The sequence below is a fragment of the Neopelma chrysocephalum genome, unplaced genomic scaffold (assembly GCF_003984885.1).
Source record: "Neopelma chrysocephalum unplaced genomic scaffold, ASM398488v2 Primary Assembly neopelma1_147, whole genome shotgun sequence".
NCBI lineage: Eukaryota > Metazoa > Chordata > Aves > Passeriformes > Pipridae > Neopelma > Neopelma chrysocephalum.
In genome coordinates this window covers 2971012-2988838 of record NW_020897809.1, presented here as the reverse complement: position 1 = coordinate 2988838, position 17827 = coordinate 2971012, and the positions used below count along the sequence as shown (strand labels likewise).

Below are 17827 nucleotides of genomic sequence, written 5' to 3'. Positions count from 1 at the left end.
CAGGTGTTTGTGATGGTGCTGGAGGGTTGTGGTACCCATTGCCTTGGTGGGGAGGATGGTGATGCAAGCAGAGGGTCCCCAGGCTGGAGGAGCCCCTGCAGGGTGATGTTCCAGGCTGGGGACTGGGAGAGGGGAGGAGGTCTGGATATACCACAGGGCAAGTCTTGTCACAGCTCCCAGCAGGGAGTTGGGGTGGCAGGCCTTTGCTAGCTGGGAGCAAGTGCTGACACCTCCTGGGGCTGCCTCTCCAGCAGCTCTGGGGCCTCCCGTGCTTTCCTCTGGCTGACACATTGCCTCTCTTCTCTGTTTGATGCAGGGCTCCTCTGTGTCCCCACAGACCACGTGCAGGAGCTGGTGGGTGCTTCTGGGGGCTCCCCAGGGCCCAGCTCCATTCCAGTGGGGGCCGTGGCAGCTACTGCAGAGGGACTGTCCCATTGCCCTGCCAGCATGGAGCAACTCACAGCCTGCTGTCTTGTATGGCTTTTTATTCCTATGTGATTATACATCCCACTTCATATAGGGATTGAAGCCGTGCAATACGCCGGGGTCCTACGGCGGAGAGCAGCTCCTGTGCCGTGGGAGCCAGCCTCGAAGGAGCCTCCAGAGCTGTCCCCTGGGGTGCTGGAGGAAGACTGCTGGCCTCAGCCTGGACTCTGTCCTGCTTCCCAGGCTACCCAGCCCTCTTGGGCTGCAGGTGAGGGGTGCCAAGCTGCTTGGGGTGAGGCCAGCACAAGCCCACTCCTCCTTGCATTGCAACCTCTTGCAAAGGTGGGCCTGGTTCTGCACCACATGTGCTGTGGAGAGACCTGGTAACTGTGCTGATGGGCTCATCTCTGGGGAACCTGCTTCTTTGCTTTTGGCCCCCAGTATCCCGGGAGATGGGTGACAACCTCTGGGTGCAGGCACTCAAGGAGGCACTGCTGGCAGGACAGGGGAGGAGGAAGAGGAAGAAGAAGAAAAATGAGCTGAGAAATGGCCACCACAGCAAGGGCTGCCCCAAGCACAACTCTCTTCAAAGTTTCTCAAGAGGCTTCAGCCACTCTTTCAAGGTTTGCGTTAAATCTGTCACATTAGCGAAAATAGTGAAAATTGTGGCTTGTGGAGGAGATGAAAGGCAGCCCCTTCCAATGCCTCCATAAAGGAAGGGCCCCATTAACACCTAGTGAAATATTAGCCATTAATCAGGCTCTGTGCAAAATAAAACCATCCACATTTATCATTATTGGATCCCTAATGAAGTGATAATGGAAATGCTGGGGAGCTGTGATATTAATGTCTTCTAAGAGGCAAGAGCAGAGCCAAGGGCGGCAGCCAAGATTTTTAATTTACTGCCAAAAGCTCGTGCTGTTAATAACGCAGTTACTTCTGGCCATTAGCACTGTTTGGCTACGAGCTGCCAGCTTAGGAGAGCAAATCGACCCTGAACGTACCTGGGCTTTGCTCACTCACTCCCCAGCCAGCATCTGGGCATGTTTTTCCCAATGACTGTCCTAGTGTCCCCTGCCCATGTACAGGGACACGGCCAGGGAGCTGTTGGCCATCTCCACCCAGATCTCTCCTGGAGGCTGGCTGGTATAGAAAGTTTTGCTTTTCTGATAGAAAAGGAAGGGACTGGGAGCATCAAACCTAAGTGGCTCTTATTGCCCTCATTCTCTCTGTGACTTGTTGCCTTAGGCAGAAGCACCCTGGAGCCAGGATGGCATGGAGCTGCTCCCAGCACAGCCTGTACACTGGGATCATGGGTTGTGACCATGGCTGCACTCTGGATTTCTTCACTTGCCCGGGTTCCTTCACTTGCCCGGGTTTGCTCCCATGATGCCAATATCCCGTCCAGGACAGCGTGGGCAAGCTGCAAAGCCCTGCTCAGCTGTGGTGACTCACTCAAGCTCCCAATGGGAAAGTCATCGTTCCTGGCAGGCCCTGACAGCCCAGAGGCAAATCATTACTAGGCAGGTAAGTGATGCTCTTGTGTCTTAAGATGCAATTGTTAGCTCACAAATCCTGCTAAACCCGACCAGCATGGCCCAAGTGTATGCTGGCTCATGCGTGGGGCCTTTTGGTGTCTGTGAAGGGGCTGCAGGTCAGAGGGAGCTGGCTTTGGGCTGGAGCAGGAACAGACAATTCCCTGCTGAGCACTGTCCAGAGGAATAAAACAACATTTTGTCTGTGAGGGGTGCCCAAACTCCAATGCTCCTTTTGTCCCTAAGTAGAAGGTCCACCCAAGCAACCCTTTGGAAATGCAGCTTCGAGCTGTCCAGGTATTCTGGGTGCCTGGATATCCTTAGTGAACCTCTCCCTATCCTGTTATCTCTTCACTAGGAAAGAAAGGACAAGGACAAGAACAAAACCCATATATAGTGGCCAAGCAAAGGTAGACGTGAAGTGTACTTCAAACAGCTCCATCCTTTCAACAAATCTTTTATTAGCCTTTTCTCCTCTCCAACACACATTCTTTAATTGCTAGTGAAAAGCCACCATTCAGAAAGCAAGGACACTGCTCAGGGTATCTGGGGTAGGCATTTCCTGGGAGAAGCCAGTCAGCACTAGCCCAAGGTGTTCTGAACTTGGCTGCAGCTCCAAGGGCCAGCGTGGTGCTCAGCAGTGTGGCAGACCTGTGGGCAGGGGGTTATTGTGGGCCTGTGGCACACTGAACCTGCTGCTGAAGGTGCCAGTGACCCTTCTGCCAGGCACCCCAGCCTGAAACTGGAGTCACTCTGCATTCCACTGGAGCAGAACTGGCCAGGAAGCATTCCCAGCACTGTGGAGCCAGCTTTAGCCAGTTATCCTGGCTGCAGCCCATACTTGTGGCTGTATCTCCGTGCGTTGGTGCCCCTGTGGAGTTGGCCTGCTGGGCATGGAGCAGGCGACCTGCCAGCGACCTCTGGAGAAAAGCACACGGCACAAAGCAGCTTCTCCTGTACAACCATCCCCTGACATTACAGGGGCACAGGGAGCTTTATAACGCTTGGCAGACTTCCCCCGGCAGATCTTGGAGCTGTTTGCCAGTGTGAGCAAGTTCAGGCATGTTACAGAAGACTTTCAGACTCTGAGGACAAGTGAGATGCGTGGATGGGTTTAAACCATCCCAGGCAAGACTAGGGTTTTGAAATCCCCAGGCTTGTGCCTTACACTGTGCCTGGGCTGTAGCCCAGACAGTCCAGCTGCCAGCCTGGCATCAATACTGGGCCCCGTGATGGTCCTGCTGATATCCCTACTTGTTAGATGTTGGCTTCAAAACCAAAATAGGAGGTGTTGTATCCTCCTCAAAAATCCACTCTCTGATCCCGGCGGGTGCAGAACGACTGCTCAGTGAGATACACCACGACTCACGGTGTTGGCACAACCGTGTGTTTATGTCACGAGATGAGATCAGCCACACGGAGTAGGTCGGTCTGTCTGGAAAGAGTCTGAGTCAAGCGTGTCCTATTACATTATAGCTGGGTTTTCAAAGGAGCTCAGCTCCCACTTAGGCTCTGTAACAAACAGCCGGATATTCAAAAGGAGTCGGACGTGCTGGGTCATACTGGCTGCTGAGCTGAAGTCCTTTGAATATCCAGCCAAAACCATCAACGTGCCTGTTGCTACAGGCAAAGCCCTTCTGAAATCCAGCCTCACTGTGGGCTGCACATCCTGGGAAACCCGGCTCATCTCTGCTCTCCCGCATATCACGCTGCAGTAGGTGACAAAACCACGATAAACCACCATGTCCTTGTACATGTGGGGGAGCAGCTCCCTGTCAGAGCACAGCTCTGGCAGCTCTGCCCTTTGATCAGCTCAGCAGCATGGGTCAGGAGAGCTGAGCGTGAAGGTTTCCTTGCCTTTTGTTCTGTGGAATTAGCAGAGTTAATCAGAGTGACAGCGACTTCTGCCTCAGCGCAGAAGAAAGGTCAGTGGCTCAGGCTGGATGCATGACTGTTTTCTAGGCAGTTGGAAAACAACACTATGAAAGCTCATAGCGTACATGCTGCTGGCACGGAGGCTCTCCCATCAGGGATCAGCAGGAAGATGTTCCTGTGGAGGGAAGGAGGCTGGAGGAGCCACTGCACTTCGTTCATCCCCTTCCTTATGCTGCACAGTGAAGGTATGGAACCCTGTATGTCACTGTGCACTGCCTGTGTCACCCATCCAGTATCTCTGCCAATGTGCTCCTTAGCCACACTCCTGGGTTTGCATCATGCTGGACTTGTGGTCTCTGTGTCACCTCAGTACACTGCTGTGGGAGGAGCTGCAGGGCACTGTGCTGGCATGTGGAGTGGGTGCTGGGTGTTCCCACCATATCCCTCCAGCACCTTCACACTTCAGGGGAGCAGGCCTTGCTGTCACTGCTTTTACATCCTTCAGTCATTGTAATGCACTTCTGTGAACCTGCAAAAGCTCCCTCCTGAGCTGCTCTTGAGCTGGGTTCACTGGAGGTGCAACAGTGCAGTGAGGGTTCTCCCTGGCAGCCCTGCCATAGCCTCAACTTCCCCACATCTTTTAACTGTAATTGCAGCATGTTAAGTCTTCAACTTCACTTGAAGTCACAAGCATGTTAAATCCAGCTTCCTTGTCTGCAATGTGACCTCTTACCTTCTCTGATCCCCCCAATTACAAGTGCTTGCTTTTGCTGTGGACATCCACTCATGTCTAATTAGTGGATTCTTTCTGTAAAGATACCACCACCCTCGACAGTGAGCCCTAATTTAAGTAGTTCGCATTTGTCTGCAGTATTGATGCTTTCATTTACTCCTGGTTCTAATTAAGTGCATCTGGATATCTACAGAGGGAGCTCTCATGATCTCTCCATGGCTCTAATTAAAATGGCCTGGATGTCCATGACATTGGTGCCCGTCAAGCCTGTCACCAGGAGGTGATGCCCACCTTGGAACTGGCTGAAGAAGGTGTAGGAGTCGTTGTTCCTAAGAAAGGCCTCCACGTCCAGGCCCTCCTGAAGCGCCTCAGCCACCAGCCCTGGGCTGCAGAAGGCTCCTGCCGCCTCCGTTGGCCCATCCTGCCCATCTGTTCCCCCGCTGAAGAAGATGATCTCACACCTCCCTTGGGGGCTGCTGCCTTCCGTGGCCTGTGCCCTGTGCAGCCCCAGCCCCACGCGCAGGGCCAGCTCCTGGTTCCTCCCTCCCTTGCCGCTTCCTTGAAGCTGGACTGTGGTTTCTCCACCAGCCAGGATGCAGACTGGTCTTTCAGGCCCTAATTCTCGCAGGGCCTGTAGAAACTTGGCGAGGTCCAAACCTGGGATCTCCAGCTCTGCTGCCAGCTGCAGGAGATGGCCCCTCACCTCATCACCGAGGGGCTCTTCTGCGTGGCCGGCGAGGCCCAGGCAGACCAGCCGGATCAGCTGGCAGTACAGCGTGGAGACACGGCCGACTTCCCCACGGATTGCTGCACTCAGAACCAGAGCTGCATAGCCCAGGCCCTCAGCGTGGTGTTTGGCCTCGTCTAAAGCCAGTGTATTTGACCCAATGATGATGTTGGAAACATGGGAGTAGTTTTCTGGAGCAGTGGGCTTGGTGGGAGAGCTGGAGAGGACCGTTTCCACTGACTTGGGCAGGTTGTGCAGCAGGTTGTATTTGGCAAGTACCTGAAGGCAGTCTTGGACACTGTGGGAGCTGGCAGCAGTGGGCCCACTTGCTATGATATCCAGGGGGTCACCAATCACATCAGACAGGATGAGACTCACCACCTATGGAAAGAAATGCCCATAGATTATTGCAGGAGGAAGAGACGTGACTATACAAGAGCCCTGGCATAAACATTGCTCTGAGTTACACTACTTGCACTACTCCCACATCAAAGCAGATGGAAACAGGGCAGGGAATTTTTGTTTTACGGTCCTGTGAGTGTCACCTTGCCCTTCTTGAACCCACAGATCTACAGTCCCCTTTGATGCCGGACCATCATTTTGGAAGATGTAACCTGTGACACTGCACTTGTTAGGCCCAGCCTAGTGTGGGTTCAGTGATGGCACATGCTGAGAACAGCCCCCAGGGGAGCCAAGGGTCAGAGCCAGCCTTGAAAGCACTGTGGTGAAGCACCAGCACTTGGAGGTGCCTGCCAGGTGTGGGCTGGGGTGTGCTGAGAGTGGTGTGATGATGGCTGATGATTGCCAAGCCTGAATTCCCCCTGTTCCACTTCTGTCTCCCTGAGAGTTTGGGTCCTTAGTGAAATCTCAGCTACAGAGTCCCAAAACAGCGTGCAAAGGTTGTTCACTTAGTAAGGAAAAAGCCCTGCAAGCATGCTTAGGTAAGTTGATTGAACCTCTGCTTTGGGGGTAGGTGGGTGATCTGTGGGCAAGCAGGGCCTTCCCCGTGGTTACCTGTGCGGGATATGCGAGCTGGGCCAGCCCTCCACCCTTCAGCACAGACAGGGTCTTCCGGACAATGTTCAGCTCCTGTATGGCAGCTCCTCGGGAAGCCAGCATCTTTGTGAGCTTCTCCTTCTCTTCGAGGAGGATGGGAGGGATGGGAGCAGGCAGCAGGGCTGATCCACCCCCTAGGATGCAGAAGAGATGGCAAGGACATCAGGATAGCAGGAAAAGGAGGACAGAAGGGAGCAAGGCTTGAGCCTTTCCTCTTCCCTTACTAGTGTATGGAGGGAAGGCAATTGGGGACCTAAGCTACCATCTCTGGAGAATTCAGTCTTCACCAATAGGTTTTAATAACTGCTGTCCTGCACTCTCTCCAGTCTGCTATGCTTCACCTGGCAATGTAAACCATGCCAGACCGGGATACCACATGCCTCCAGCGTTGTGGGGATGAGAGAAAAGGGGCAGCAACTACTATCACCACTACTCTGGGCTACCAGTGTGTCCTCACATTGATATTCACCTGGAGGGGTGAGCAGGGAGCACAGCTTCCATAGCTCACACAGCAGTCTGTGCTATGCACATGGAGACACTGCCTGCTTGGTGGCTCCATTTATTCAGGACACTGAGTAAAAAAAACAAACAAAAACAAACAAAAAACCCCTACCAACTGTGGATGCAGCAAGACTGGAAACCCCTTGGTCTGGGAGGAAAGGAAGGGGAAGACAGTAATGCAAAGGACAAAGCACATCCTGAGTCCAGGGGTCCAGCCTCATCAATGGAAATCCTGTCTGACACAAGCAGGCATTGGAAATGTGGAAAAGAAGGCAAAGTTCTAATGGAAAAGTGGATGGAAAATACAGAGGAGAAAAGAGCAAGATCTGAGCAGAGTGAACATGCACAGAAGTACATCTGAAAGCTACTGTCAAAAGGCAAAGCCTGCTCAGAGGTTTGAGACAAATCAGCATCAATAAAACATGATGAGCAAGAAAAACAAATGCAAATGCCTGTGTTTCAGTCAATAGCCAGGGATCTAGCTGAGAGGCAGGAGCAGTTGGGGACCGGCTGCTGTGTGGGAGTGCACATGCAGAGGGAGTCACAGCCACGGGGAGATCCTGTACAGGCTCCCTGAAGGGCTGAGGAGTCTCTTGGAGATCCCCGTAGCCAAAAGACAGGAGGAAGCCCAGGGGAATCCCCAGCAAGCACAGCTAGATTCCAGTCACTTGGGTGTCTGCCTAATGGCACTATTCTCTCTGCACCAGATCAGGCTTCAGCATCCACAGAGGAATAAACACCGAGCAGAGGAGACCGAGGGGTTTCTGCAGAGCCCCTGTGTGCTTTTGTCCTGTGACACCCACAGCCAGCTGAGCTCAGGCTGGGGCAATGGCAGTGCATCCCTCTGATGCCCCATATCCACTCTCCTCACACAGCCCTGGGTCTGGGGACAGCCTGGGGGCCCAGCAGCCAGGGCCTGGAGATGTGCAGGACTGACCCCTGCAAGGCAGGCAGCTCACTGTGCTGGTACCTGGAGGCTGCATTTCCACTGGCTGGGAAGCAGCCAAGCCCTGGGAAGGGTCAGTCACGAATCTCAGCTTACAGACTCACAGCCCTGCAAAAATTTAGAATGTGCCAGTCCACTAAGTGCTTGCATCTCCAAGTCTGCATCCCCAAATGTAAGGAGGGGGCAGGAAGAAAGCGTCTCCTTGCCAAGTGGTGAGAACAGAGCCCAGGCTGTGCCCAGAGGTGCCATCTCACAGTGGTGGCACAACCACAGGATCCAGCCTGTGCAGCTCAGGTACTCCACAGTGCTGGGAGGCAGTGTGTCCACCGCAGCAGTGGGAAGCCCCGTGCTCTCCCTTGCTGCATCCCTGGAGAAAGGATGGTGGAAGGGAGAGGAAAAATCACAGAGGTACCAGGGTCCATGTTGAAAGGCACAGCACAGCGTTCCCTTGCTTCATGGCCATGGATGGCCTCAGGAGATCCCATTCTCTGGGGGCCCCACACTACCTGAGATAAGCACGAGGAGCAGGTCATCTGCAGTCAGACCCTCAGCCAGCTGCTGTATGGCAACAGCTCCCTTCAGAGCCTCTGCATCTGGGAGGTTGTTCTTGGCACCCTCGATGACCTGGATTTTGCTGTGTGGCTTCAGCAGCATCTCCCTGGTGAGATGAGAGAGGCAGTCACACCACCGACCTGTGCACCTACACAGGCAGCCAGGCTGTCACTCTGCCAGTGCCTGGTGCACCAGAGGCGTACAGCAAGTGACCAGGACAGGGAGATGGCCTTTGCTGAGTGTCTCTTCCCAGGGCTGGAGAGGCAGCACATCCAGCATAAGAGGTGGGGTCTGTTACTGGTGCCACTGGGACATGATGGTGGTTGAAGATGAGAGCAGTGGGTTGGATGGGATGGGCAACAGAGTAAGGGCAGCTGGAAAGGACTGAAGGGGTTCACAGCAACATCCCACAGAGGACAAATCTGGTAGCCTAGCCCCCCTTGAACTGTCCAGAAAGAGTCCTCCTTACTGCATTCCTGCTCGCTGCAGGCTCTCCTGGATGCCGAGTGGTACACTGATGATACCACGGACGAGGTGGTCTCCCAGGATCTCTTCAGCTGCTGCAGCCATCCCCAGCACAGCTTTTCCAAAACCCACCAGGTACAGGTCCCTCTTCACTGGAAAGGCCTGGCCCTTCACCAGCAGCTGAGGGCACCTATCCCCCTGGAGTTTCAGAGCCCTCTTCATCATCGGGGCCGGGCGGACGGTGCCCACCGCGCTGCGGAAGAGGGACAGCGCATGCTCTCGTAGGGACATTCTGCACAGGGTGGCCAGGCTGAGCCAGTCTGCACTGTGGGGTGGGCTTGTACACGCTCTGCCAGCACTGGCAAGGCCTCCAGAGCTGGGACAGCTGAAGCCTCCAACCTGCAAGGGAAAGTGAACATTTTTGCTAGCAGGAGAGACAGGGCTGTCACAGAGAGAGAAGGGAGGTCAAAACATGAACCATGAAGCTCTAGCTCCTCTTTCCTCTAGATTAAGGTGCCATATGAACAGCATTTTCAAACTTCTTACCAGGCAGGAAGGAGCGAAGGACAGTGTCACATTCAAACTACCTGTCAGCTTGTGATTCCTCTGCAATCCCATCACCTCCCGCAGGGAAGGTGAGCTCTGCCAGCCACCTTCTCCATCACTGTCGCTTTGCCACTGGCAAGCCATCATTTCTATTTGCTCAGCGTTTGACACCTTTCCAAACTGTGGAAGCTGCTCTCTGTCCTAGAGAGAGCAGGGCATCTGGGTGGAACAGCTTTTCACTACATTAACTCCCTTCCTTGTGCTGGCCAAATGCTGATCTCATTCTCTGGCTGTGCATTGCCCCATGTGTCCCTGCAGCATCAGATATGGACTCAGGAGAAACAACAGGCTTGCTGGCTGCCTGATCCCTTGCTGCTGGTGGCCACAGAGAGACCAGTAATGAGGTTTCCTCACCAAACAGCAAATTAACACAAGGCTTCATTTGCCTTTATGTTTTAGTCCTTTCATTATCCATTAAAATCACATTTAGAGCCCAAATAATACTTCAGATCCAGGCAAAGTTGCCAGCCGTGTCTGTGAAAGCCCATTTGAGCTGGTCTCCACTGAGCATTAGCATTATATGCAACAGATTTGTGCATGGACCGAAAGATCTCAGCTGCTCAAGGGCAGATACTTGTCTTGACAGAGGAAAGGCAGCCCCTGCCAGCACACAGGCATCTATTCCCTCCCAGCATTTCTCCTTCCTTCTGTTAACTGGCAGCAAGTTCACTGCCGGTTTCTCAGGATCAAAGATCCCTGTGATCTGCATCCCTCCCGCTCACGGCAATCAAGGCAGGGTGCCAGGAGGCTCAAGCAGCCCAGGCAACACACTCAATCACAGACGCAATCAAATTACCTGAGAGAGTTAATCCTCTCTCTGGTAAGTGGAGTGTTTCAGTGCAAGTGGCTGGATTCTTCTGTGAAAGCTCAGGAGTCCAGAGGTCTCTTTGTCCTGACACTCCCATAGCATTGCAAGGTGTTAATGATTAAGCCACACAAGCTTTTCAACAGCTCCTCTAGGCCTAAATCTGCCTTATTTTGCTGTAGGGACCCAAAGGCTCTGCACGAAAAACCCTCTACACAAGCACCTTCTCAGGCACACTCTGAAAAGACCCTGAAGATCGAGCCTAACCATAAATTATTGAATACTTAGGAGAACAGATTTTAAAGGCAAAAGCCAAGGCAGATTAACTACCTATCTGTACTCTCTTCAGATATTGGTCAGGACTGGCTTTTCAACCATGAGAGAGGAGAATAAAAGACAGGGCGTCCTGACCACTTTGTTACTAGACTCTTAAACTTCATGGCAGCTGATGCTGCGAGCAGCACAAACCACTGACCCCTCTTCAGTGAGAGCCACAGTGACTGTGCTGCTCGAAGTGAAGTCAGCTGTGCCCCCCTCAGGAACTGAGATCAGCATCTCTGTTCCCAGCAGGTCTCTGATTCACCTGGCAGCACAGTGCAATCAGAAGAAGGTGTTACAAAGCAGAGGTGCATCACGCCCCAGATCACCTCCCCTAAGCTGCGATACAGGGTTTGCAGAAGTGGCTGGATAAAAAGGCTTAAATGGAGCCAGGAGAATTGCAGAAAATAAAGCCCCAGAGTTTTTAAGAGGCTGTCATGTCTGTGCCTTGATGTTTCTGTGCACGGCTGACCCTGAAGACCGGGGGAATTGAGCACAACCAGACCTGCAACAGTGGCTCCTGTCACACGTGCCCTCCTGGCGACTCCATTCAGCTCCAGCTCCAGACACGACACAGCAGGCGTGAGTTGTTTAAGAGAAATCCTCTCCTACTGGAGCTGGAAAATAAATGCCAGTTTAATTCATTTGGCACTTGTGTACATACTGCTAATGCTTGCTCTGGAAAGCATTTCACTACAATAGCAGGCATGTAATCTGTTTTCTGCACTCTGAACTCAGATTATATTTTAACCATCGAGGCCTGATCCGGAGTCTGGTGAAGTCAGCAAGCATCTTTCCTTTGCTTCTCAGGATTTTAGGGCACACTGCCTGACACTGATCTCAGAGCCCAGGTGTAAATGCAGAATAAACATGGTGTAAAAACCCCCTTGCAATCAGAGGTTATCCAACTTTATACCAATGCAACAGAGAGCTGAATTTGGCACAGATCCATTAGCTTTGGATGTCTCAGTGTGTAACTCTGCTCCTTGTCAGCTCTGATTAGACACACAGGCTCACTGGAGGCTCCCCTTGGAATGGGGGTGCTGCTAATGATGCCACAAATCCATTTTTATGTAATTTATTTATACAGTCTCAGGCACTGGGTACTAAATGTCATCAGGAAACAGCTATAAATTAAAAGTGCTGTGAAATCCAATATAGATATTAACAAAAAAAAATAAAACTCCTACTCATTTTTCTGGGGCTTTAAAAACAAGATCAAGAGGATTGAACATCACCCCAAAACACAGGCAGTCATGGAAAGAAAAATAACCCAAATGGCAGCTTTTAGACTCCCTCCAGAGATGGTGGGTTTAGAAATGATGTAACTGCCCGTCAGCTGCTGCATATTGCACGTGGGGAAATTACACCCTCACATCCCTGTGTTTCCCTCTTCCCACTGCTGGCTGGGAGGAATCTGGGCTGGGAGAAGGGGCTGGTGATGTGACTCATATTGCTTCATGCACTGATCTTTGTTTCCTACTTTCTCAGGGAAATCACATAGGGATGAATGAGCCCTCTTCTATATGGATATAAGGTGATCTGTCATAGGATGAGCGGGGCTCAGGTTTCACACCTTCCCTTTGTCCCTGTTTGGGATACTTTGGAGTTGGGATAGTCTTTTGAAAAGTTTTCTAGAAGTTTGCACTAAGATTAGGAAGAAAATGATGCTAAGAATTACCTGTTCCAAAGACAGCTGGAGGATTGTAAGGGGTTTAGATTAATCCCCTTTAAATGAAAACTTCCTCAGCTTTCATTGATGAATAATCTACACACTTATAATAAATCTACACACACCATTATAAGCTCTTTCTTCACAGGGCTCCTCCTAAGCCTGCAGAAATTTCCACTATTAGCTCTCACACCAAAAAGCAGCAAAACCCCAGCTTCTTATTTTCACCTTCTCTGGGAAAGAGGGAGGGAGAGGAGCTGGACTGTGATAAAATACAGGCAAAACACTCGTTTGCATTACCTTTTATTAACTTTTTAATTAAGGCAATTCTGCAGGCAAGGAGCCAAAGTCAGAGGGAGACAGAAACAATCCAGCAGTAGGGGCAGAAATGTAGTAAAGCAGCCAAGTAAATTGGATGGTGGCAGGAGACCAAAAGCATGGACATAGTGGGGCAGAGCCTCAGCCATAAACTTGGAGTCACACTGGGGAGGAAAACAGTGAACAAATGAGCTGGCCATGCCCATGCAGCGAGAAAAATGAGCCAGCACCTCACTCCATGGCAGCTGCTTGAAAGCCAGAAAAATATTCCTTTCTAGGGGCCAGTCTGCCATCACTGGGCAGAGCTGAGCTATTCCAGGTGCCGTGGCTGGGGGTTTGTTCAAGGATTTGCATCATGGGCTTGTGGTTTTCTTGAAGTTGGGGTAATTGAGCTTGTTGCAGGCCAACCCAACCACAGACACATCCTGAGCATTTCAGGTGCTGCGAGATCAGAGGATGCTGAATATTCATGCACCAGAATGTCTAATTCAGCTGAGAGATTCGGGGGCCTAAGTTAGGTTAGTTTTAATGTCACTGGGATGTCTCTGGATTTCCCCCGGTGTGGCAGGGATTGGTGGCTGGCCCACCGTGTACGGGGCCAACTCTAAAATCCCTGAGGGGCTTGGAAAACATTTGAGATGGCACTGGATCAAACCCCAATTGCCTGAGGATAATTTTGAGCTCAAGCTCTAAAAGACAGATTATAGCAGTAAACTCCCAGACACAGCAAGTTTTAGCAGCGTCTCTTGCTCCTCGTTTTTCTTGCTGCATGACTTTCTTCTGGCCCCTTGGTACGTAAATTAACATTACACTCACTGAGCCTCAGTGCTCCCATTTCTCTTGCATCACCAGGGGAGTTCACCTACGAAGTACAACAGAGCTGGGATTTTACTGCCTCAAACTCCCCTGCTCCCACTTACTGACACATCTCTTTTATCATTTGATATATCAACTTTAATTTGCCTGGTGAGCCCTGCTTGAAACTCAAACTCTCTGCTCCACATGGTCCCAAAAGCATTACGTGAAAATTTTTCCAGGAGATGCACTGAACCCAGGAGGGAAACAAAGCGGGGAAGGCTTGTTCCAAGTGTCTATTCTGGGAGGATTAGATGGGGGATTTTTCAAGACTAATCTCTTTAAATGAAAATTTCAGAATTTGATTAATTTTTTAATCTGCACATGGATTTGCATAAAATTACTGCACTGCCTCATTCACATTTGGTAAGAGAGGAAACGTCTGCAGGAAGGATGGGCAGTTGTGAAGGGTCCAGTGCACAAGTGGGTGTGCAGGGACAGGGTGAAAGGCCCTGTGCCCCCACTCACTGCAGTGCTCCTGGGAAAAGCCCTGGGAAAGAGGATGAAGGTGGACAGAAGCAGTATGATGAGACCAGAGGGCTTGCCAGGCAGGCAAGGGAGAAAGTAGGATGGAGCCTGGATACCTTTGTTTCGAGAATATGCTGAGCTCTGGAAAACGCAGGAGTCCCAGTTTCAGATACATGGCTTTCTATATGTTTGTTGGAGAAGAAATATGTTGCTCTCATGACTGATTTACTCACCAGGAAAGTGTCAGCAGGGTCTCTTTGCCTTTGATGGAGAACGTGGCTTAAGGCCAAGCACAGGGAAGATAAGTGTTCAGCATTTTATATATATAGATCAGTATGATTAGTAAAAAAAATTAACTGGATTTGACACATGCATCTTACTAGTTTTTCTAGGTCACACTCCCTTCACTCCCTATATACCTTTTGGAAATGATTTTCCCATGCACTGGGGATTGCAAGGAAGAAAAAATTTTTCACTAAAAATCCTTCTGTAGCTCAACACAGAACACTACTACCCTGGAGCCAAGTCCATGCCAAGTCTACTTCCTTTCATGCTGTAATTTCTCAAACTCCCTATTCTGAGTCAACTTGCCATCAAAGTTGAGAGTCATTTAAAATACAGGGAAGGATCATAGTATTCTAGAGAAGATGAAAAGCTGCCAGCCTTGAGGACTGGAATAGTAGAAAGGGGTTGAAATTCAGTGCTGCGAAATACAAGGTCACGCTCTTTGGGATTAATAGCAGAAAATTATGAGCTCCTCGGTTGGAAATAACATAAGAGGAGAAAGAGCCAGGAATCTTAATCAGTCACAGGATGACAATTACAGCTGCCCTCTGGGCTGAGACAAGAGGCTGTGGGGAATGTGGAAAGCAGCAGATGTGAACTGCCTGGACTTCAGTGAGGTTTTTGACATCACTCCTGTGAGCACACTGGAGTGAGGGCTGGGCAAACACAGTCAAACCTGCTGGAAACCAGCCTGACCACTGAGCTCAGAGGGCAGAAACAAGTGGCCTGGGGTCCAGCTGACAGCTGGTAATCAACAAGGAACCTGTTGGGGTTCATGTCACCTCATGGCTTCATTAGTGACCTGGAGGGTAGCACAAAGTGCTTAATTTGGGGAAGTGCTGATGGAGGCACCTTCCAGAGGAACCGTGATAAACTCAAGGTCAGGACCCACAGAAACCTCAGGACAATCAGCAAGGAGAAGTGTGAATTTTTGCTGCTGAGCAAGTCCCTGTACTGTGCAGGTTCCAGTGGTATGGAACACAGAAATACATAGGTAGAATAACTGCATGTGGTCGATATCACTCAAGCAGCAATTAAACATTTTTTCCATTAACTAATTTTGCAGGGGCATTATCCATGATTCCTACTTAATATGACATTGTGCTAGGAGATCCAATTATCCTGCCAGCTAAATTCCAGCTTGGTATAAACTGACAAACTAAGTTCCAACGATTAGGAAGAACGGCAGGAGAATAAAAAGGAAGTGACAAAATATCAAATCAACAACCCACGGTGTTATACAACTCTAAAACTTAGCTAAGTATTGTAGGTGTTTTGAAGTAAATTGTCTTATGATGGTATTGGTGAGTCACCTCCAGGGCCCACAGGAGATAATCCAGGCTTTGATCCTGCAATTTACAGCGTGCAGGGCATGGCACCCCGAGCCTCTCTGAAACCTCTCATCACACGGAAATAAGTGGCAGGTTTTGAACTGAGCTGAACAAAGGGGCAGCTGAACCTGAGAGCCTCAGGAGTGATGAAGGCATTTTGTTGAGTCTCCCTGGACTCCAGTGTGAAAACCTTGTCTCTGGTTCAAAGGAAAAACAGGTGAATCATTCAGAGGAGCCAATCCCACCGCGGCGTGAGAGGACGAGCCGGGTGAGATCTCTCAACCTGTGTTAAGGGTGAGCTCCAGCAAACAAACAGCGAGGGGAAAGAATCTGGGGAAGGACTTTTGTTTCACTAAATCCACACAAAATAATGCCTGCATGCCCTTCAAACAGGCTGAAGAGCTTTAAGAACAGCTCCCGGGCTTGGTGAGGTTTGACCACAGGAGGGCAACAGGGTACAAACGCAAAATCAAACCCTGTTCTGGAGACTGTGAAAGGAAAATGCAATTAACGTTTAGGAAAGTGTCTATGGTTTGGTGTTGTTTTTTTTTTCTTTTGATTCTGAGTTTCTGGGGGACTGAAATGCCAAGAAGATCTGGTGGTGTTCTGAATTTAAAATAGCAGAAATCTTTGAGGTGTGTGGGGGAGAATCTCATAGCTACTGTTATACTCCAGAAATAACTTTTTAAGGTAAGAAATATACACAAACACGAACACAGAGCCTGACATCAGGATTCATGACAGAAAAATGTAGTTCCAGGGTGCGTGCATGGGAGCAGCAGCCTCAAAAGCCATGGTGGCTTTCTCCAAGGCTTGAGCGTGTCCTGCACACCTTTACCCGATGTCTCACATGGTTCAGGATCACGCTGCTACAGCTGTGGTGTTCCTATAGTACTGCTTGGAAGTTTTTAGAGGAATAAAAGAATACTGGGAAATGAAAATGTTCATTAACTGGACTGAAAGTAGCACGGTGGAAGGGTAAGAAAGTAATCAAGGTGTATTTCAAAGGAGGGTATGGACACAGGGGTGCTCCCTGGCCAGTGAAGAAGGAGTCCAGTCCCAGGCTGTGCAAAGGTGGTTCCTGTCGGGCCCCATCAATGCTTTCACAGAACCACAGAGTCAATTAGGTTGGAAAAGATCCTCGAGATCATCCAGTCCACCTATGACCTCATGTCAACTAGACCATGGCACTGAGTGCCATGTCCAGCCTTTTCTTAAACACCTCCAGGGACAGTGACTCCATTACCTCCCTGGGCAGCCCATGCCAAATTACCCCTTCCGTGAAGAAATTCTTCCTAATGTCCAACCTAAATGTCCCCCGGCGCAGCTTAAGACTGTGTCCTCTTGTCCTGTCGCTGGTTGCCTGGAGAAGAGTCCGACCCCCATCTGCCTCCCGCCTCCTCTCAGGGAGTTGTAGAGAGCAAGAAGGTCCCCCCTGAGCCTCCCAGGCTCAGCCCCCCCAGCTCCCTCAGCCGCTCCTGGTCAGACTTCTGCTCCAGACCCTTCCCCATCTCTGCTGCCCTTCTCTGGACCGGCTCCAGCCCCTCAATGTGTGTCTTGTCCTGAGGGGCCCCGAACTGGACACAGCCCTCGAGGTGCGGCCTCGCCAGCGCCCAGCGCAGGGGAACAGTCACTGCCCTGGTCCCGCTGCCTACACTATTGCTGATACAGGCCAGGATGCCACTGGCCTTCTTGGTCACACTGCTGGCTCACGCTCAGCCGCTGCAGAGTAGCACATTTCTCCCTAATTCCCATGGGAAACGCGGGAAAACATGATAACCCCAAGCGGGGACACCCCAAGCGGGGACGTCCCGGCGGGGAGGGACTACCCCGGGCCCCTCACGGCCCCGCCCAGCGCCGGAAGTGACGCACCTCGCCGGCGCGAATCCATTGCCTGCTTTACGGGATGACGTCATGCCCTCACCCCGGCCCCCCAACCCCGCTGCCGGGCACGGCCGGGCGGGTGGGTCCTGAAAACTGTGGTGGTGAACCCCGGCTCCGCCACAGCCGCCCGGTCCCACCCTGCGCTGCCCGTTCCCACCTGGTGCCCCGGGCGGGGCAGGGGCGCTGACAGACGCTGACAGTCCCCGCGGGCCGGGGGAGCGCACAGGGCCTTCCCGCCGTTTCCCGCCACACTCAACATGGCGGCCGGGCCGGGACTTCCCCCCCGCTATCCCCCGTCCCGGCGGGCCCCGCGCGCGCTCCCCCGCCCCTCCCCGTTCCCGGCGTGCCCCGCGCGGCCCCGCCGGAGCCGCAAGATGGCGGACACAATGAGGGGGAGCCGCCTCTCCGCGGCCTGAGCGCGCCGCGCCCGCCGCCCCTCACAGCCCCCCACCGCCCCTCACGGCCCTCC

The 17827-nt window shown here is 51.7% G+C and overlaps 1 protein-coding gene and 1 long non-coding RNA gene across 6 annotated transcripts; one reads left to right on the top strand and one right to left on the bottom strand.

The window, feature by feature from the left end:
* The first annotated feature begins 257 nt into the window (after nt 1–257).
* On the top strand, nt 258–4035 carry LOC113976000. 2 transcript variants are annotated; one of them, XR_003536978.1, is made up of 3 exons: nt 258–694; nt 868–1953; nt 3924–4035. It is a non-coding gene; the product is annotated as an uncharacterized LOC113976000 (long non-coding RNA). The 2 variants fall into 2 exon arrangements; XR_003536977.1 differs by having other exon boundaries at nt 270–1049; nt 1675–1953.
* Nucleotides 2403–17807, bottom strand: GLYCTK (glycerate kinase). 4 transcript variants are annotated; one of them, XM_027700730.1, is made up of 6 exons: nt 17516–17807; nt 11051–11162; nt 8821–9215; nt 8306–8457; nt 6311–6486; nt 2403–5677 (listed from the first exon to the last, which is right to left on the bottom strand). In XM_027700730.1, exons 3-6 carry the CDS (start codon nt 9105–9107, stop codon nt 4772–4774), a joined length of 1521 nt encoding a protein of 506 aa, XP_027556531.1. In that variant the 5' UTR covers nt 9108–9215; nt 11051–11162; nt 17516–17807; the 3' UTR covers nt 2403–4771. The 4 variants fall into 4 exon arrangements, with proteins under 4 accessions (XP_027556531.1, XP_027556532.1, XP_027556529.1 ...); XM_027700731.1 differs by lacking the exon at nt 17516–17807 and adding an exon at nt 12518–15062; XM_027700728.1 differs by lacking the exon at nt 17516–17807 and having other exon boundaries at nt 11051–11891.
* Nucleotides 17808–17827: the final 20 nt, after the last annotated feature.